The sequence below is a fragment of the Chiloscyllium plagiosum genome, chromosome 17, assembly GCF_004010195.1.
Source record: "Chiloscyllium plagiosum isolate BGI_BamShark_2017 chromosome 17, ASM401019v2, whole genome shotgun sequence".
Lineage (NCBI taxonomy): Eukaryota > Metazoa > Chordata > Chondrichthyes > Orectolobiformes > Hemiscylliidae > Chiloscyllium > Chiloscyllium plagiosum.
In genome coordinates this window covers 16431465-16453582 of record NC_057726.1, presented here as the reverse complement: position 1 = coordinate 16453582, position 22118 = coordinate 16431465, and the positions used below count along the sequence as shown (strand labels likewise).

Here is a 22118-nt window from a genome sequence, read left to right as displayed (position 1 = left end):
GTATTACTATGTGGAAAAGATAAATAAATTAGGGCAGATTTTACTGTGACAAGGTATCTAAGTTTTAGGAGTTTTTTTTAAGGCAAGTTGCTGTGAGCTATGAGGGGAAGGGGAGCATATGGAATTTGAGTGAACACAGAAATTCAGATTGAAGGATTGTGAAAACCTGAGCAGTTTCATTTAGATAAGAGTAATTCCAAATTAGGAACCAAAACAAAGGACGGAAGGAAAGGAGAATGGATTAATTAAAGAAACAGGCAGTAAAAAAAAACATTATTTCACATTCTTAATTCTGCAGCAACAATTAATATTCAAAGGATGAAACTCCAAACTTGTAACTGTTCATTTTCAGAGCAGTATAAGTTGCTTGGTAGTAATTGACACTGAACACAAAGTTTAAATGATACAGAGTCTGAAATGTGACAAGTTTAGTTTGTACCTACAATACAAATGCAGCAACATCACATTGTTCAGTGAGTTTCAATCATCAAACTGATGCAGTGAGATCCTGTTACAACAATATTAACAACCTGCAAGTACATAACATAGAAAAACATTTCAAAGTAGTTCAGGGGAGTGTCAGTACACTTTGACCAGTAACCCACGTGCCTATTGCAGCAGGAAGGTAAATGTGTTGGGGGATTGTAGTTTCTAATATGCAATGTCAACAGTGTTGTCCAGAAAGTGCCCTGCATTGCTGCCCAGTGCCGCTCAGTACCCAACGATCCAGCTTTTCACCTTTACTGGACTACACAGAATCCCAGGATTGCAAAAGTTTGCATTTTCATTTTGCCAAGTTGATACTTGGGCTGCAGAACAAAATGATTCAGTTAACATTTTGTACTATACTGAGGAGATGATGTTTCTTCTGAACTATGTGCAGCACTGATGCACTGAAGGAAGGAATGTGCTTGGGGAAGGGCCTGTCACTGATCAGGATGTATTGGGAGGGAAGCAGATCTGCTGACTGACTTGCAATTAACGCTGCTGAATGCTGCATATGCTTTGTACTACTGTCCCCTAGTGTCTTCCTGTTGTAATACATTGGCAGTAGTTTTTAAAAATCTGGTTTTGTTCCACAGAAATTGCATTTGATCTCTTCTTCAAAACACACAGTTTTTAATTAAATGCAAGACATAATTTCATTCAGAACCAGATGGATATTTCCCTGTGCCAGTATTCCTGAAGCAAAATGTTAATGCTACCCTTCAGTAAAATGGTATGGAGAGACCTTAGTGAACTGTGCCATGGTGCAGTGAGTTTCCATACCATTATGACACATTTGATCAGTGTTTTTTGACTCATTCATGTGAGGAGGAGAATCGCTGGCTGTGCCAGCATTTATTGCCCATTTCTTAATTGCCTGGCAGGATATGGTGGTGGTACAATGGACTGGATTATGAGTTAAAGTGGACTCCCCGCCCCAGAGTTAATGTGAGAAGTGAGGCCAGATCTACTTGGCTGGCTCAGTCCACTTTCACCTTTCAGGTGAAAGCCCGAGACCGTGCGCTTTGTGAGACTTGTGAGAGCAGTAGGAGGGCAGACCTCATAGTGCTGCTCGAGACAAAAAAACTGCAGATGCTGGCATCCAAAGCAGAGAAACAGGAGGCTGGAAGAACACAGCAAGCCAGGCAGCGTCAGGAGGTGGAGACCTAGAGGTGGAGACCTCCTGATGCTGCTTGGCTTGCTGCATTCTTCCAGCCTCCTATTCGTCTACTCATGGAGCTGCTGGCCCATTGAGAGAATGGACATGCAGTGGACCCTCTGATTGTCTTTGGGGACCATGCAAGGGCCATCTTCTTCATCTGCTCCCTCCCCACCCACCAACAGGGTTAAAGCTGCCATCTATTCTTTCAGTCTCAGTCCCTCCCATTGCCTATTAAATCAGCATGTCACTATTAATTGACCATTAATTGCCCAATTATATCCCCCCATTGGGGCACAAGTGGGCAACCCACCAAATAGTACCTGTTGCTTGTAAAATCACAATGGGGATGCAGTTGGCCAGTGTGGGCATGACACCAATGACACTGTATCCAAATGTATGGGTCCACCTACCTGCTTTCACACCCATTATGTGTCTCATTGAATGTAGCCCTATGTGTTCTGAAACCACCATGACACACTGTGTTCCGGTACTACTATGACAATGTACATCAACTAATTCCTACAACAGTCTGCATGCGTTCATTCAAGCATGAGTCAGCATGGTGGCTCAGTGGTTAGCACTGCTGCCTCCAAGTGTCAGGGACCTGGGCAACCCGGGAGTTTGCACATTCTCCTGTGTCAGCGTGGGTTTCCTCCCACAATCCAAAGATGTGCAGGTCAGGTGAATTGGCCATGCTGAATTGCCCGTAGTGTTAGGTGCATTAATTAGGGGAATGGGACTGGGTGGGTTACTCTTTCGAGGATCGGTGTGGACATGTAGGGCCAAATGGCCTGTCTCAGTACTGTAGGGAATCTAATCTATTCACATTCATAAGTATTAGCAAGTTGAACATCAGATCCTGCCCAATGTCAGAATTCTCACTGACGGCAGGAATTAACCTCTAATTAATCTCAGCGCAGTTTTGGACCTTCTGGACTTAGCATCTTGTACATAGTCACATCCTAGCAGCAAAGAATACCCATTTGATATGTATTACAATACTCCTTATAGAACTGAGCAGCTAGAGACTCACTAGAACAGTCAATATCACATGGGATCCACAAGTATTTGTACAAACTCAACTCCAATTAATGGTTCAATCAAGAGACAATATGAAATGCACACTATCAGATTCTACCTGTTGAAACATTTTGCAATCGGTATATCCAATGTATAAGCAGAAATCGCAAAACTGTCTCAGTAATTGTTTCTTTCGGAAATCTACTTCAGTCCATGGATTCTAAATTATGAATGCTCACTTAAGATGAAAATAAGATTCCAAAGAACTGACTACAGACTGTATTATATTTTAGCAGCACACAGCACCCCAGACAGACAACATAGTGGCCCTGACGACTCAGGTTAGGAACAGGTTGCTTACCCCCAAATCACAGCATCGTCCTTTTAGTACACTGTCAGAAATTACACAGTGGCAAAGCTCAGGAAACTAACATCAGTTTCAAAAGATCATTATCTAATCATGGCTGATTTTGTGAGTTTGCTGTGTGAAAACTGATTGCTGTGTTTTCTATCTTTGCAACAGTGGTATTTTTATCACTCAACTATTAATGCAGAAATCCATTCTGAGGATCTGAGTTCAAATCCGACCATGGCAGATGGTGGTATTTGAATTCAATGAAAATTTGAAATTAAGATTCTAAAGGTGTTCATGAAATCATCATCAATCATCAGAAAAAAACCCATTCATTAATATCGTTCAGGGAAGAAACTGCTCTCCTTATTTACTCTGGCTACATTTGACTCCAGAACAACAACAATGTGGTTTTCTCTTAATTGCCCTCTGGACAATTAGGGATAGGCAATAAATGTTGGCCTAGCCAGTGATGCCCATCTCCTATGAATGAATTTTTAAAAAGTATTTGAAACTTGTTCATCAGCTGTAAAATACTTTGAAAAGAGGGAAGGTGCTAAACAAATGCAAAAGTCTCGCTTGTGGTTATTGTGATATCCTTCTTTTCAAGCAGGTTCTGGGCTCTGCAACTTTGAAACAGTGAGAAGCAAGCCCAGATCTGTGGCATTAAAATCATAATCTGTAGACAGTAAAGAAAAAAAATCACTGTGAAAGTTTGTGTCCTCCCCCTCCCCCCAAAATGGCTGTCAGAAATTGTCACGCTGTTCAGGCTCAGAAACTGCTCCTGTCTTGGTTGATGCTGGTCAGAGCCATGCTTTGTGATTATGTGTGATTCCAACTTACTCTGAGGCTCTGTCAGTGTAAAAGAAGGAAACTCTGAGCTGCACAGTGATTGCCTAAATTACAGATATTAGATTAGATTACTTACAGTGTGGAAACAGGCCCTTCAGCCCAACAAGTCCACACTGACCCTCCAAACAGCAACCCACCCAGACCCATTCCCCTACACCTAACACTACAGGCAATTTAGCATGGCCAATTCACCTAACCTGCACATCTTTGTGACTATGGGAGGAAACCGGAGCAAACCCATGCAGACATGGGGAGAATGTGCAAACCCAAGGCTAGAATTGAACCCAGGTCTCTGGCGCTGTGAGGCGGCAATGCTAACCACTGTGCCACCGTGCCACCCGGAATGGAGCCACTAGGGAGTAACTGGACAGTTCACTTTAAGAGACAAAATGACATGACAAAAGCTGGTGTTGATAGAAGGGAATCAAAATTGGGGCAGAAAACAGCTTCCTTTTGACCCATTTAGTGAAGAGAAAATTGCTTGTTCTAACGATGTGCTATGTTTACATTTAAAACAGCATGGAAATTCTATACTACAAACTTTATTAGCTTGTGGTAAGTCATTGTCAAGAACAGAATTCCTCAAAATAGTGAGACCTGTCTCATGCCTGCAACCAATATTAAATCACAGACAAAACCTCCAGTCAATGCTAACTTGCGCAGTCTATTGGGTTTTCCCAATCTTGTATTATAAATGGGACCTATTTAATTCATTAAACAGTGTAGAACTGAAATGAACTGCACATGGCCTGAACCTAAGGCTCGAGACACATCCAACCCTTTTCATGAACATCTATGTGGCAACTTAAATCCAATTACTTTTATGAATAGCCCCACATACTACCCAGCACCTCACCATAACTGACATTTGGTCTGAAGCATAAATCACCTGCTTTACATCTCATCTAAAATCAATCTCTTTTTCTCTTGCGCTCACACATATGTCTTTATTTCAGCCTCTTGCGGTATCTCAAACATTCCACTGCTTATTAAAAATAAAATCAAACCTATTTTCCATTTATAGGTGCCTACATTGAACAACCTTTCCCAATTTCACAAAGTCAACACTCACAACTTTATTTAAATTTGACATTACAAGAAAAAGGCTTTGGTGTTTTCTTTAATACCTTCTTTCAGAATGTAACTGAGTACCCGGGGGAGACATATTAATTTGTGCATTTGGAATCGTGGAGGCCCCCAAATGCAGAGAGTGCCATTGTTCACTAACCCGGGATTTCACTGTCAGATTTAACCATCAGTCTTTGCAATCCTGGGAAAATGCTTGTAAGCATTTGATATCCTCTCCAAACCAGGAGATACAAGTCATCATTTTCAATACATAATGGCTGCCTAAATTTATAAATTGGACATTTTAACAAGTGCCAGATACTCTCAAAATGCATATTCTTCCGAAGCAGTGATTTTTCCCTTCCCCTATGATTTTTACTGTGTGCACAATACTATTCTCATTGGCTGGCAGATTGGGTATAAGATTAAGAAGAGTTCAAGGATAAAAAGGTTAAGAAAACAGGGGAGGGGATGAGAGACAGATGGTGGAGAGATGGATAGAGAGAAAGAAGGATGGTGGATAGAGACACAGAACCGAAACAGAGAGAGAACTAGAAGAGAGAGAGGTAGGAGAGAATAAGAAAATGTGAAATGGAGACAGGAGGGAGAGGCTTAGGGGAGAGAGGAGAGAGTCTGGAGGAGAGCATGCCTGCTTACTTCCAAAGAGACCTATTATGTTTTTCCTATGTATTACATTATACAATCCATTCCAATACAAATCTATTAACCTAAATACAATTTAGTTGCCTAACATGTGCAATGAAGCATGATGCTGTGCACTGGAAACTGTCAGACCACCCAGCTGATGTGCCCTCTGGTGTGTCAAGACAGGATGAGAAAATTGTGTAGACAGGGTCCTAATTGAACTGTTTATACCAGATTGATTCAAATCAATTTGCTTCTGCATTTGCTTTTGACCAGCATCAGGAAGTGAGCAGTTTTGCTCCAATCAAATGTTGCTGCAAATTGACTTGCATCCTTTTTATTGTACATTTGATTCAAAACAGCTGCACTTCGGAAAACCATAGACAGGTCTTTAAAATCCTGAAACTGTGTGGTTCTCAACTGATGTGCAATAAATCCATCACAAGCAATTTGACGCTGGGATGGTAAACTGTGCTTATAAAACAGTCCAGGAGTTGTACACCTCAAAGAAACAGGAGGAAGTGAGGACTGCAGATGCTGGAGATTAGAGTCAAGAGTGTGGTGCTGGAAAAGCACAGCAGGTCAGGCAGCATCCAAAGAGCGGAAGAGTGGACGTTTCGGGCATAAACTCTTTGTCAGGAATCACCACAGCCATTTCCATGTGGACTCTCCCAGTGCCTCCCAGTTTCTGCCAATGGTCATTGATCATGATATTGTATCCTTGAGAGGATATCAAATGCTCACAAGCATTTTCCCAGGACTACCAAGACTTGCAGTTAAATCGGACAGTGAAATCCCGAGTTAGTGAGCAATGGCACTGACTGCATTTGCCTGAAACGTCGATTCTCCTGCTCGTCAGATGCTGCCTGACCTGCCGTGCTTTTCCAGCACCACACTCTCGACTCTACCTCAAAGAAATAGCAGTTATACTGGAATTTAGCTTCCTTCAACAAACCCCTAGACCAAATTATCTTAACATCTTATCTTACTATGTGTAAGGTAGAGCATTAAAAATAGAAAGGCAAGGAAGGAACAAGGGACAGCGATTAACTGGATGGGTCTTTCAAAGAGCCAACATGGTTGTGATGGGCCAAACAGCCGCCCATTGCATTGTATCACCCTCTGACTCTGTAAAATTGTGGGGTGGCCCCTTTCCATGTAGGCAATAATGGGTATTCTGCTTAAAATGATAGAAATAAGATTCTTCAAATGGTGTCGAAAAGTGTGGCGCTGGAAAGGCACAGTAGGTTAGGCAGCATCTGAGGAGCAGGAGAGTTGGTGTTTCGGGCATAAGCTCTTCATCTCTTCAAAAGGTGTGCTGAGTGATGGTTTATGGATTTGGCTGCTTCCATCGCACAGTAAAATGCCCCCACTCATGTCAGTCTTTCCAACCTGGGAAGACACAGCATGAGACCCTTCCTTCCCTAGGAAAATGGACGAAGGAAACAACATAATGATCAATGACCATAAGTTGTTCTCACATTGGCAGGAACTGAGAGGCACTGGGAGAGTCCACATGGAAACGGCTGTGGTGAGATTTTAATGTGAAAGAGATCTGAAAAAGGAAAATAGTTTGCAAAGAGAAACAGACACTTTTTTTTACAGATTTTAAATCAGGTTGAATTGTATTAAATATTCTCATCAGCTTCTGCATCATTTTTCAGAGTTGAAAAGAGTCATAGATTCTTGAGCTCTGTCATGAGACACTCCATTCTCCTTTTCTTCTGACTGGAAGCTATAGTGAACTCAATGTCCACTCAAATTCCTCAGCCCAACCTTATTGTTAATCTACCCTTATCGACCACCTCATCTTCCAGTTAGTCAGGGACCGCTCTATAAATGCCCCATGGCTGTGTGAATTTGTCCAGTGCTTGGAGATGACGTGCAATGAATTGGGTTGGGATGCAATGAATTGGTTGTGATCAGTTCCCTTGGGATGTATATACAGATTGCAATGGAGCACCATGTGACTTGTTTTGGTACAAAGTCTGAGTCATCGACAACACTCAGGGGCCAAGGAACTAAATCTCAGCACAAATCAAATGTGGACACCTTCTGGTGAGGCTGAACCTTACATGAGTATATAAACAGATGGGTAGCCCTGTAGGTTAGGGAACCATGCTATCAATGCCACACAACCCCTTCTTCACCAATCTGACGACCAACACAAACTACAGTTTTGCTTTAGGCAGGCAAAGCATTGGGTGAGCCACTTCTGGTCTCATTCCCATCATCACTTGGATCTGAATTGATGGAGAAAGGGACCCAAACCGAGCAACCAAGCTGGTGGGTTTCCCTGCATAGGTTGGTGCTGGGCACTAGGGGTCCCAATTATTTAATCTGGCCCCATTGGTCCATCAGTGGGCAAAAATGTAGGACTCGCCCCCAAACCCTTCCCCACGGATCTCTTAAATCCCCACGCAACCCCCCTCCCCATCTCCCTGAGGCTTGCAACATTCTAATCAATCGCAGTTCACCTCATGAATAAAAACTGTGGATGCTGGAAATTATAAACAAAAACAGAAGTTGCTGGAAAAGCTCAGCAGGTCTGGTAGCATCTATGGAGAGAAATCAGAGTTAATGCTTCTGGTCCAGTAACTCTTCCTCAGAGTGCAGTTCATCTCCTCCTTGCTTGAGTACGGTATCACTAGAGGCAGCCACCTGAATGGCCAGCAGTTCTTCGAGGTGAAGAACTGAAGGGCAGAAGTAGCCATCTGAAAGGCAGCCAATAGTGTCCTCAGCAGGCTTCCATAATCCCCCCACCCCACCCAAACTATTCGGGTGGGTTGCTGTAGATAGTAGCCAATATTATGTTAAGGTGACATTTTGGACAAGAGGGAGCTAATCAAAGGAAGAACCTACATACTGTATGTGTTAAGCCTTTCATTACCTTAGAATGTTCCAAGGTACTTCAGAACTGTTATAATGGAGGAAACATAGCAGCCTGATTGTACACAGTAAGTTCCCACAAAACATAATATGATAATGGGGAGAAAGTGAGGTCTGCAGATGCTGGAGATCAGAGATGGAAATGTGTTGCTGGAAAAGCGCAGCACGTCAGGCAGCATCTAGGGAACAGGAGAATCGACGTTTCGGGCATTAGCCCTTCTTCAGGAATATGATAATGACCAGATAACGATTTTAGTAACATCAAAAAAAAACAGATATTGGCCAGGACACCAAGAGTAACTCTCCTGCTCTTCTTCTAGATTGTCATGGGAGCTTTTGAATCCACCTAATGTCCAATCCCAAAGACCGTCACTTCAACACTGCAGCACTGTCTCAGGGCACACTAGAGAACCATCCTCAGGCCTTGTCAAGCTTTGTACTCAAACTGCTGGAGTGGGACTTGAACCAATAAGCTTCTGAGTCGAGTGAGAGATCTTCCCACTGAACCACAGGTAACACTTAATCACAAGCCAATCCAATCCAAAACCCATTTTATAGTAATACCTTCACATTGATGTCAGAAAATTACTATAGGACAAATATAACTGTTGCAGCTCTTGCTAATTGTGATGCTTACCTCAAGTACAGGCTTGGCATTGTGGCAGATAGACAGGACATGGGAAACTCCATTCTTTACAAGGTTATCTTTGTCCTGGGAGTCTGTGGGCGACAGCAAATACAAAAACCACATTCATAATGACTAAACACCCACATAAGCACAACACTGTGTAAAGAATAAGAGCGAGTTGCAATTTTGCGAATCAAATTCTACAATGTGGGATGTGGGTAGCATTATAATTAGTGAAAGCATCCATCAATTTGGAGACATTCTACGAAAATTAAGTGTTAACTCATTTCACAGTTTGCAGTAAAGGGAATAAGCCAAGATCAAAACAGGCAATAAAACAGAAACACAAACAGTGGAAATCTCAAAAATAGAACTGAAAACTGGAAATACACAATGAATTGATGACCTTTGAAGGTATGTGTTTTGGGTGGGACCCTTTGTCAAAATGAAACATCCCACCTAATCTGTGTCAGAAGACAATGGGGCTGCAGCCAAGTCTTCCTGTTGATTCTTGTATGTTAGTAAAATGCACCAAAAATAAATCACAACGAGAAGGGATTCCTATTCTCTTGAGCGTTTGAACAGAAGGCAACAACATTGCTTGTTCCAGGAGCCTCCTGAGCTAATTGTTTACATGGTTCCATTTCATTAATAAATGAACACTATTGCATAATGAAAACAGCATGAAATAACCAGAGCCCAGGAGAACAGTGTGACCCTTAACTCTAGTCGCTGTGCAATGCATCTAAAATTCTGTGGCTGTCTTTTTCAAAGCATACGTGAAAGAGATTGTTTCCTTTTCCACTACTTCTCTCTGCTTCTCTCCTGAAGCCACTGACATTTGGCTGGGGATCGGTTCTGAGGGTATGAATCACTCTCTCCCAATATTTAACAAGGAGCTAACAACCATGGGGGCCAACTCAGTGGAGCCAAAACCTGACAATCTAGGAGCATTGGCTCTCCTCAACAGCCTTCAGAGGGTGGTCAGGAGCAGGACTTCAGGCTGATGTTGTTTTCCTCCTATAAGACTATGAGGAGTAGAAGTAGGCTATTCAGCCCATCGAGTTTACCTCACCATTCAACTGGATCATGGGTAATTTGATAATCCTCTACTCCACTTTCCGGCCTTTTCCCCATAACCCTTGATTTCCTTATTGATTAAAAATCTATCCCATAGTACGTGGCGGTCCTTTTTGAACTGTACAGACACAGACTTGTCAGCTATATTGGTCAGAGCCTTTGTGTAGCCATGAGAGCTGTGTCTGGCAGGCCGGGGACCCCTGGGAGGAAGAATTCCAAACAATTACAGCTTTGCCAACTGATGTTCCTAGTCGTGGGGAGCTTTGGTGGGATTATGCTGAGTGTTGTAACTTAATACAGTTTAATTTGCCTTGGTTCAATTCGCTTTCATTCAGTTGCTTTTTGATTTAGTCATTTATTGAACTGTAGTTTGTGTAGGTTTATATTTCTCTTTATTCTTTTTTTTCTGCTAAATTGTTTGGGGAGTAGACTAGTAGTTTGGTTACTGTTATTGTTGTTATATTATAAGATTTTTTCGCTTGTTTGTAGTAATTATGTAATTTTGTAAAAAATTCAAAATCTTTCTCTCAATAAAAATATTTACAAAAAAAACTATCCCAATCTTGAAATTATTTAAGCACTCAACCTTCTATATAAAGAATTCCACACATTCACTACCCTCCAGGAGAAAAAAAATCCCTCTCCATCTCTGTTTTAAACGGGCGACTCCTTACTTTGAGATTATGCCCTCTGGTCCTAGACTCTCCCACAGAAAAATAACCTTGTTGCATCTGCCCTGGTCAAGTCCCATAAGATTGAAATGTCTAAATTCATTTCAATGAGGTCTCCTCCCATTCTTTGAAGCTCCATTGATTACAGAATGAATGAAAATCCTTCCATACCTGGGATCAGTCTCATGAAACTTCTCTGGGCTGTCTCCAATACCAATATATCTTTTCTTAGATAAGGGGACTAAACCTTTTCAAAGTATTCCAGCTGCAGTCTGACCAATGTCTCTTGCTTAGCTCAGGTGCTCTGTGGCTTACAGCAAAATCCAAACAATTGTCAGCAACTCTTCCTCATTCAGCACATTGGGAAAAGAAATGTTGGAATATCCCAAAATGTAGGTTGATAATTCCTTGTGTGTAGAGAATTAAGTGCTGATCCCATTGAAATAGTTAGAACGATTAAGGGATTAAATGGTGTAGAGATAGAGAAAGAAACGCTATTGTCATTATTATTTAAACAACTACATTATTATTTAAGTGATTTATGCTGAAAATAAAATGTAACAGTGGTGTGTATACTCCCTGCATTATATTTCCATTACTGAGTATGTTTTTAATATTGATCAATTGGAGTATTTGATCAACCTGCACACTCCTGGTCCTATAGGTACCAGTTAATAAAAAGTTTGCTATATTAATTATAGTGGAGAAATCCATGTGAGCAGATATTCTCTTAACATTAGAGTTAGCCCATTAAAGGGTGATATCAGGGAGCAGTTATTCACATGGAGGATAATGAAAATCTAAAACTCGACAAGTTGTGAGGCTGAGGGTCAAATGGAAATTTCAAAACTGAGTTTGATAGATTTTTGTCAGGTTATGATATGAAAGGATTTGAAGGCAGGTAAATGGGACAAATGAACCTCAAGCTAACTGAATGACAGAACAGGCTTGCAGCGCTGAATGCCCTACTGTACTTTAGGGAGTGACAGCAGACAGAAAGTTGACAAAGTAATGTGGAGTCAAATAGGGTTGAGGTCTGATTAACATCCTGTTGTTTAAAGCTGACAGTTACACAATAACACTAAATATACACACAGGAAGTACTGAAAACCTCACAGGACAAGTGGTGAGCTTTCAAAGTGAAATATAGCTAAACGGGGAGCCTCTACCATCTGTCTACATGAATTTCTCCTCAAAGTAATTACCACTTGCATTTAGCATTTTATTCTGAGATCTCCCACTAGAGGAAGTAAATCCAGTAAACATTATTTATCAATGAAACGTGGAAGGTGACAAAGATTGATCTAAAACTAGATGAGGCAACCAAATACCTTATTTGTGCATAAAATGAGGAGATAAATTGTTCACTGTGAGCCTGGTACGAGATTAAAGTGGGATACCAGAGAATAATGGTGATGTTCCTGCACTACCGCCCTGGGGACATGAATTCAAATCCCACTATGGTAATTGGGGAATTTAATTCAACAAATCTTGCATTTAAAAACTAAAGCATTAGACATGGATATGCCTTTAAGCACAGCACACATAACCAAATGCAAATTAAATGGGAACCATGAGCTAACTCATTGTCATGAAAATCTAGTTCACTAATGTTCGTTTACAGAGAGAAATCTGCCGTCCTTTCCCAGTCTGACTTACACATGACTCAAGACCCATAGGTCAACTCTTAACTGCCCTTTGCAAAAGCCAGCAAGCCATTCATCTTAGCCTGCTGGACACACTTTTCTCATTCCTGAAGAAAGGCTTATGCCCGAAACGTCGATTCTCCTGTTCCTTGGATGCTGCCTGACCTGCTGCGCTTTTCCAGCAACACATTTTCAGCATTCAATGGATATACTAATGGGCAGTAAATGATGGTCTCACCAACATCCCAAGAATCAACAAATTTTTAAAAAAACACCCATCTGTTTAATGGAGCTGCAACAAATGTGCTACTCTGAGTTAGGGACAGTAGAGAGAGGTTAGTGTAGATCTTCACATATTATTTCTTGAATCATATACAGAATACAGCACAGAATTTTTTTTTAAATCATTCACAGGAAGACAGCATCGCGAGCCAGGCCAGCATTCAATTGCCCATCCCTAATTGGCCAGAGGATAGTTGAGAGTCAGCCACATTGCTGTCGGACTACAGGCACATGTCAGCCAGAGCAGATAAATATGGCAGTTCCCTTTCCTATAGTTGTTAGGGAACCAGGTGGGGTTTTTTCCAACAATCATCAATGGCTTCATAGTCACCATTAGGCTCTTAATTCCAGATTTTTATAGATTTCAGATTACACCAATTAGCACAAACCCAAGACCACAGAGTCTCTGGATCAATAGTCTAGTAATAATACCACTAGGTGACTGACTTCTCAACATGAGGCTGTTTGGTCCATGGTAAAAGTGCTGGCACTTGAAAGTACTATTCTGGATTAGTGGTGCTGGAAGAGCACAGCAATTCAGGCAGCATCCGAGGACAGGCAAAATCGACGTTTCGGGCAAAAGCCCTTCATCAGGAATAAAAGCTATAAGAAAAAAGAAAAAAGTTCAGGACATGGTTGAAGAGCTTCAGAGCAGAGGAAATGACCTGGGAGTTGCAGTGGGTGAGAGACTCCCTGAGATTCTTGTAAAGAGAGGAGGAAAACTTCTTCAAGGCAGGCATCCTTGCAAGAGGATTCGCAGTAGGGTTAAAATCAACGAGGTAAAAACAATGACTGCAGATGCTGGAAACCAGATTCTGGATTAGTGGTGCTGGAAGAGCACAGCAATTCAGGCAGCATCTGAGGACAGGCAAAATCGACGTTTCGGGCAAAAGCCCTTCATCAGGAATTTGCCTGTCCTCGGATGCTGCCTGAATTGCTGTGCTCTTCCAGCACCACTAATCCAGAATCTGGTTTCCAGCACTTGAAAGTACTATCCAATCGATCTCACTCCCCCATTCAGTCCTCATTGCCCTAAAAAACACACTCCTTCAGGCACTTATCTGATAGCTTTGTGAAAGTTATCACTGAATACGATTTCAATTATGCTTTCTCAGCTATGTGTAAGATCAGAAAAACCTGCTGCTTAAAAAATAATGCCTTCAAGTTATGTCTGTTATTTTTAACTTCTCTTTGAGGGTCCCACCTCAGCAGATTCACTATTCCAATATGTGTCATGTGCTTCTCTCTTCAAATCATCCCAGTACCCTCTAACATCCATCACTGTCTGCATCATTCTGATAGACCCCCGACTGTGACAGTAACCAGAGTCTAGATTACAGTGGTGCTGGAAAAGCACAGCAGGCCAGGCAGCATCCGAGGAGCAGGAAAATCAATGGTAAAAGCCCTTCATCAGTATGGAGCATTTCAAATTGTTACAAACAAAATTGCCTTTAGTCATAGAATAGTACAGGTGTACAGTCCCTCAGTCCAACTTGTCCATATCAACCAAATATCCTAAATTAATCTAGTTCCATTTGCCAGCATTTGGCCCATATCCCTGTAAAACCTTCCTATTCATATACCCATACAGATGCACTTAAATGTTGTAATTGTACAAGCCTCCACCACTTCCTCTGGCAACTCATTTCATACACCAACCTCTGCTTGAAATAATTGCTCCTTAGTTCCTTTCAAATCTTTCCCCTCTCACTCTAAACCTATGCCTTCTACTGTTAGACTCGACCCACCACTGGGGAAAAAGGCCTTAGCAATTCACCCTATCCATGCCCCTCATGATATTATAAACCTCTATAAGGTCACCTACTCAGCCTCTGTATCTCCAGCATGTTCAGCCTCTCCCTATAGCTCAGACCTTCCAGTCCCGGCAACATTCTCATAAATCTTTTCTTTCAAGTTTAACAATAGCTGGGAGACCAGATTTAAATGCAGTATTCCAAAAGGCTATCATAGTCAATTTCATCTTGATGGTTTAGCTCAAGTACCCACTAAAAGAGAGGTCTGACAGGAATTATAGCATTTACTGCTGATTGATGGGCTTGTCAAATATACACCTCTTCAAGTAAGATCATCCCACAACAACCTTGTTCTGCTTTTAAATTAATTTCATTTCATTCTGAATTCATCTGCCTGCAAAATTTGTGGGGTTGTTTTTGTGGCAATATAAACATTTTTAAATTCTCCAGCTCTTCAGTTATACATGGTTGGCTGAAAACACAAAACCTCCTCAGTCTGTTTCTAGGCATTTCTCTGAAATGGAGACTGGGTGCATGCCATAACAGAACAATTAAGTTATACATATCTTTTTAGCTGTCCAGTCTTCAGCAGCCCAATAACAATTAAGCATTGAAAAATACTTGAAAGATGTGTACATTGCTACTACATGCATTTTATTACATAGAATGTAAAGCACAATTTATATCTGGTGCTTATGCTCCTTCTGCTCCACTGCATATTCTTATTCATTCATGAGACATGGGATTCGCTGGCTGGCCAGCACTTATTGCCCATCCCTAGTTGCCCTTGAGAAGGTAGTGGTGAGCAGCCTTCTTGAACGGCTGCAGTCCATGTGCTGTAGGTAGACCCACAATATTATTAAGGAGGAAATTCTAGGATTATGATCCAACGACACTGAAGGAATACATCTCCAAGTCAGGATGGTGAATGGCTATGAGAAGAACTTGCAGTTTTTTTTCCCATGTATCTGTTCCCCTTGTCCTTCTAGATGGAAGTGGTCGTGGGTTCGGAAGGTGCTATCAAAAGTACTTGATGAATTTGTGCAGTGCATCTTGTCGATAGTGCACACTGCTATGGAATGTCAGTGGTGGAGGGAGTGAATATTTGTAGATGTCATGCTGATCCAGCAGGCTGCTTTGCTCTGAACAATGTAAAGCCTCTTGGCTGTTGTTGAAGCTGTACCCATGTAGGCAGTGGAGAGTATTGCATCAGACTCCTGACTTGTGCTTTGCAGGTGATGTACAAGCTTTGGGAAATCAGGAGGTGAGTTACTTGCTGCAAGATTCTTAGCCTCTGACCTGCTCTTATAGCCACTGTATTCATGGAACAAGTCCAGTTCAGCTCCAGTAAATTGATAGTGAGAGATTCAGTGATGGTAATGTTGTTGAATGTCAACAGGCAATGATTAGTTTATCTCATATTGGAGATGGTCATTGCCTGGCACTTGTAACCCAATTAGCATTACCTTCTAATCCTTTCTCCTTGGATACCCATCTTATTTCCCCTTAAATGCTCCTACACTGTCTACCTGATTCACTCCATTCACCGCCTATTTCGACAATTTCACCAGTTTTTCAGTAAAGGAGTTCCTCCTGAATTCGTTATTGAATTTATTAGTTTAATCTAACAGTATATCCATTTTAATCTAGCTCTTTTTTCACTTATGCCAACAAACATAAGAAGGAATCACTCTAATACTCAACACACGTTCTAAATGGAAATTCAACTTTGAGGTTGAAATTGACATTGACAAAACTCTGAGTTATTATTCCTCCTGGCTGAGGTGTGATTGATCAATACGGTTATGAAGAATCAGAAAGTAACATTCTTACAGACAGATTATTGGAAAAATTAGATGCTTTGCCACAGAAAGTGGTTAAAGCAGAGATAGTTTTAAGGGAAGACTGAGTAACTACTTGAAGTGGAGGAAGAATCACGGTGACTGGAAGGAAGCTGGGAGCTGCTATTAGTTTTGGATGGTTCCAGCAAAGAGCAGACTCAGATATGATGGGCCAAACGGTCTAGGAGCATCCATAGGTCTATTGACTGAACTATTATTAACTTGTAAAAAAAGGCACTGGCCATTGTATTTTATAGCAGTTGGTAGCTTTGTTCTAATGGTGGGCAAAAGAACTTAAAGAACCAATAATGCAGTTTAAGTCCATGGTAACCATGATAACAAGTTAAGAAATGATAGCCACACTTACCTCTAATATTTCCAAGATAGAGACCATCTAAAACCTAGTAAGAGAAGAAGATTTCTTTATTAAATCAAGAATGCATAGTTGCACAACTTACAATGAGTTCAGTGATACACGTAAGTTAATTTCTAAGCAAGCTCAGCTCTGCACTGCACACCAAACACATCCATCAAAAATAAGACTGATATGCATTGTAGTGTGGTTTTCAGCCTGACAAACAGACACATGGCACTAGCTTTGATTAACCAGTCTGCACTTTGTTAGTGAATCCCAGCAGAGACAACGTTCCAGGGTAAATGTTGGTTGGTGTTGCATGTTTTGCACTTCTGATGCACTTTATGCCACTCTCTGTATGATCGTGTAGTTTGTGCTGTCCATGTAGCACTTTTGTCCTGGAGGAATGCTGTCTCGTTTTTACTGTATCGGTTGTATATGAAAAATAAAGCCACTCTTGATTCTTGGCTTGACTCTTGGTGGCAAGAGGAATAAAGGAACAGCTCGCAGTGTCTATTCTCACTTGCCAGAGGGCAACTTCCACAAAAGGTGGATCTACATACGGATCAGGTGAATGAAACATCAAGTTCAGCAATGATTTCCTATGTGAACGAGCAGACTGACAATGTCAGTGCCCAGGTTCAAATCCCAGGAATGATCATTTACTTAAGGCACCAACTGGGTACTGGCAGCTCAAGATGATGATGTGTTTAAGAGAAGAGCAGAACTTCTTCAAAGTGAACATATCTGACAGAGAAGTGGGAGTGAATTAAACACTCAAATAAAGGTAAGATACTGTGGATACTGGAAATCTGAAATGAACACAGAGAATGCTGGAGAAACTCAGCAGGTCTGGCAGCATCTCTGGAGAGAGAGAAACAGAATTATCATTTCAAGTCGGCAATGACTTCTTCAGAACTTCCAGACTTGAAACATTTCTCTCTCCACATGATTTGGAGATGCCAGGTGTTGGACTAGGGTGTACAAAGTTAAAAAATCACACAACAAAAGGTTATAGTCCAACAGGATAATTTGGAAGCACTAGCTTTCGGAGCCCTGCTCTTTCATTTCTCCACAGATGCTGCCAGACCTGCTGAATTTCTCCAGCAATTTTATGTGTTTGCTTGTGAAAGTCTCTTGATTACATTACTCAATTCAGCAATCACATTTCTTTGATGATAGAAAGCTCAAGGTTTGTATACAGAACATAATCAACAAAGATTGAGGAAGTGTAGGTGAGAAAGCAAAGATTGTGCTCAGGTTAGAAGATTCAATTTCAGTTTTAATATTTGGTGGTTAGTGGCAGAACTGTTGGGAGTGAGCAACGTAGTGTGTTTTGAAGCTCTATGATAGCTACCACTATGCACAAGATACCGACTACTCAAGACAGGATCAGAAACATTATAATGTGGAGTCTATGTTCAAGGATGGTTCTGTACAAAGGCACATCTCCTCACTGCACAGTACGTTCTTTAGACCACTACCATATAAAAGACACATACCTCATACCTGCTCTACGTTAGAAACATAGACATAACTCTTTAAGGAATACTACATCAAAGCTGGGACTAAGGTGTTTTACACAAGTGATCCAAACAGTCCTTGCCATAGGAGGTGCAGCATGAAACAAGGAATATTGGAAACTTCAGAGATAACAGCCCTTAGAAACAAGCTTTCTAAGTCATGATTTCTAGTTGGTTTACTTAAAATTTTGCCCTACGCCTATCCTAATCAATGGCTGCCTGCTGCTGACAATTCACAGCCATGCAAACTCTGAGCAATGACTCGACATGTGGATTTGAAGATATTTCACATGCAGCTCGTATACCTCAACAGCTGCTCACATCTATGGCTTTTGTCAAATTTCATAGATTCAGCTCTTTTGTGAATGGCTTGACATGGATAAGAACCAGGTACAGTTGGCTGAACTAATCCTTCACACATTAAATGTCTTCTGTACCTTTCAGGACTGAATGTCCTGATCCATCATAAAACATGTGCAAAGGTAACTGCTTTAGCTTAAATACAGAAATGGCACAGAGATTAGTTTTAGCATCAGCACCTACATGCAATGTACTCACTCCTGTGTGTGTCACACACTGAGCAAGTCTCAGAGTATCCTCAACTGCAGGACTCCACCATGGAGACAAGGGAATGGATTTTCAATCCAGGTCAAGAACCCAACACCTGGAACACCTTTAAGTCCCAGCCCCACAACAAATCTGCAAACTTGCAGAACTCCCAGTTGAGCCAGAGGCCAACTCAGCACTGATTTGTGGTGCTGGGCAATGTCTGGGAATAGGAACTGACTCTCAAAGCAATGCTAAATGGCAAACAGCAGGCATTACTCAGCCTGCCATCACCTTGCTGAATGGAGCAGACATGATGGCAAACATCAAGCAGCACCACAGTGCAATAAATGGAAAAAGAGGCAATCCATTCAAATGATGACCATTTTGTGCCACTAACTGACCTCCTAGGTTTGAATAACACTTTTTGCTTTCAATACTCTAATTCAGCAGCAACAATGGCTCCCTGCTGTGTTCCTGACGAGTACTAATGAACCCCAGCTTGTTTACTCTTCCTGTTTGCTGGTTTTTTGATCACCACATTCCAGTTTCAAATCAGAAGCAAATGGTACAATTAACAGGGCCAGCAGCAAACACATGAAACACGTACAATTCCATGACCATGGTAGGTTGCTGTTGGAAGGTCCCACCATCAATCTGGGTTTGTTGGGACCTTCCAAAGCTCTGAAAGCAGCAGAGCTCTGCAGGAACACAACTGAGAACTCCTGGGGAAACATGAGGATGACTGCAAGGTTCATTGTCTGTGGTCGCAAATCGATTAGATGGCTAGACAATGGAAATCCTTCCAGTTGACACCGTCTTGAGGGAGAAAATTCCATATGTCTGCAATCCTCTGTGTAGAGAAAATAAATGCATTCTGATTTATCTCCCAACTCATCTAGCTCAGATTTTATGTCCTTTGTTCTAAATTCACTCATTAGGGTAAATAGTTTATCTGTATCCAACCTTTGAACTCTTATGACACTTTAAATATCTCAATTACCTCCACCCTCAATCTTCTAAACTCTCAGGCAATACAAGTCAAGTTTATGAAATTTGCCCTTACAATTTAACTGCTATGATGGTCCTGTATTTTCAACTCACACATTACACCTATGAATCATAACGTTTGTTCTGGTCTTCCTGAACTAAGTCCTATTATGGCCTCAGGTCCTATAAGTATCGTATTGTTCTGTTACATAACTACACTGATAACAAACTAAAATGTTGATAATGTTATCAAGGAGACTTCAGAATTTCTTATATAATCAGCAGCCAGTGATTTGCACAACAAATGTATGTCCTCAACGTAAATGTAAAATACATTATTCAGTTGGGTTCTTCCAGAGAGAAAAAAATAAATTCTCCCAAGATTGTGGCAAAAAAAAGGGTGGCATGTTGGCTCAGTGGTTAGTATTGCTGCCTCATAACACCAGGAACCTGGGTTTGACTCCATGCATGGGTAACTGTCTGTGTGGAATTTGCACATGCTCTCTGTGTCTGCGTGGGTTTCCTCTGGGTGCTCCAGTTTCCTTCCACAGTCCAAAGATGTGCAGGCTAGCTGGAGTAGACATGGAAAATGCTGGGTTATAGGATACAGGGGTGGGTCGGTGCAGGATCCTTTTATGGACGGTCGGTGGGGACTCAATGGACCAAATGGCTTGCTTCCACACTGTACAGACTTTATGGTGTCAATGATTATTTACTGATGTTGCTAGTGGTTCTAAGGGAGTTCCAATGGAGACTTGAGTACCACCTATTCCAGGGAATGGCAGTGAAGCCCTTTGCCCTGGTAATGGGTGATCCTCATCTGTAATGATACTGTCAGATTCTTTGGAACGATGGTAGAAAACACCGGCCACCCCTTTGAATCACCTGTGTATTCCAGACCACAAAATGCCACTCTTAACTTTGAGGTTACTTTATGACAACTGTGGGCATATCATTGGCACCTTGAAATTCCAATCATCACCTTGGACTCTTCCATCATGGAGATGGACACACTATTGCCTCTCAATGAACCAAAACCTAACTCATCAGCATTCCTCCTCTAATCTAGACAAAATCGTCAAATATTCAGACTGACGCTGTCCCATTAATAAATCAATGACTGAGCATTCCATCTGCCTGACAGCATCTTGATTTTGACTCAAACACGACTGTATTAACCGTGCCCTACAATTAATTAACCTTCATTAATAACTCCTATCATCAGAATCAAGACCCTTCCCACTCAGCAATTGGACACCCCAATCCCAGCTACTGACCTTCTTCACAGCCCAGTTCCATTCCTCCATGCCCTGAGCCGACCTGCTGTTCTTCCCAAACCCTACTGGTTTTGTCCTTGGCCCTAACTGAACCCTCCTCATTCCTGATTTGCTCTTGACTGTCCTGACCCCCTCATTCAACTTGTCATTCTCCAGGTCCCCTCCCTTGGTGCTGCTGAAATTAACAATTTCAACCATTCACCTCAGGCACAAGCCAATTAGTGCCCACCATTTTTAATCATGCCATCATCCCAATGAGTTTGTCAGCTTCAGCATAGATATGAGTGTCATGGGGTTCCTGTGTGATACTGACTTAATCTGAAAGATTTGTAAAGTTTTAAGGTAATGAGCATTCACATTATGCAAACATATTACAGGTACCTGCAACAGGACAGCATGAACCTTGATCTGTCATGTGACACCATTAAGTTTGCTTTTCATACCAGCATAATATTCAAATTCCACCTCCCACAGAATTACTTCACCCCACTCGCCATGTATCCCATCTCATTAAATTCAGCCCTATGAGTGAACTTTGTCAGCATTAAATATTTGCAGTAATCATGGCTTCATGTATAAACTCTCCTCTTCCATAGGGCCAGGTGTGAAGTCCTGCACTTAGCTAACCAGAAGTAACATTGTCCAATCTTGCTATGTCTCCCAGTTGAAAACTAGAGTTGATGCTCACAGTCTATTCCTAGATTGATACTTGGGCTTCTCTTCATTCGCCATGAAGTTATAGCTCTAAGGAAGAAAAAAGAGGGCCAAGGAATCCATAAAAATGCTCTTTTGGTCTTAGAAAAATAATGGATGAGGTTGTGACTGAATGGAAGGTGTAGAGTAAGTAAAGGTGTAGAGTAAGTATATTTTGTGTCTATGTATGTTACCTTGGCAGTGAGCAAACAGAGTGTGTCAAAGAGTGAACGCTGAGTCTGCACGTGTCAGTGTGCACAAACATTTCTGGATTGGGATGAATGCTCACTCAATACATGAGTACATTGGCGATTAATCATTTTCAATCAATCAATGTAGCAGATTCATTAAGGACCAA

The 22118-nt window shown here is 41.5% G+C and overlaps 1 protein-coding gene across 1 annotated transcript in view; it reads right to left on the bottom strand.

The window, feature by feature from the left end:
* The window catches only part of dusp22a (dual specificity phosphatase 22a), a 129265-nt gene that overhangs the window by 95054 nt on the left and 12093 nt on the right, over positions 1–22118 (bottom strand). The window contains exons 2-3 of the mRNA XM_043706607.1: positions 16744–16777; positions 9112–9194 (exon numbers count right to left, since the gene is read on the bottom strand). Coding sequence (XP_043562542.1) covers positions 9112–9194; positions 16744–16777 — 117 coding nt within the window. The remainder of the gene's footprint in view (positions 1–9111; positions 9195–16743; positions 16778–22118) is intronic.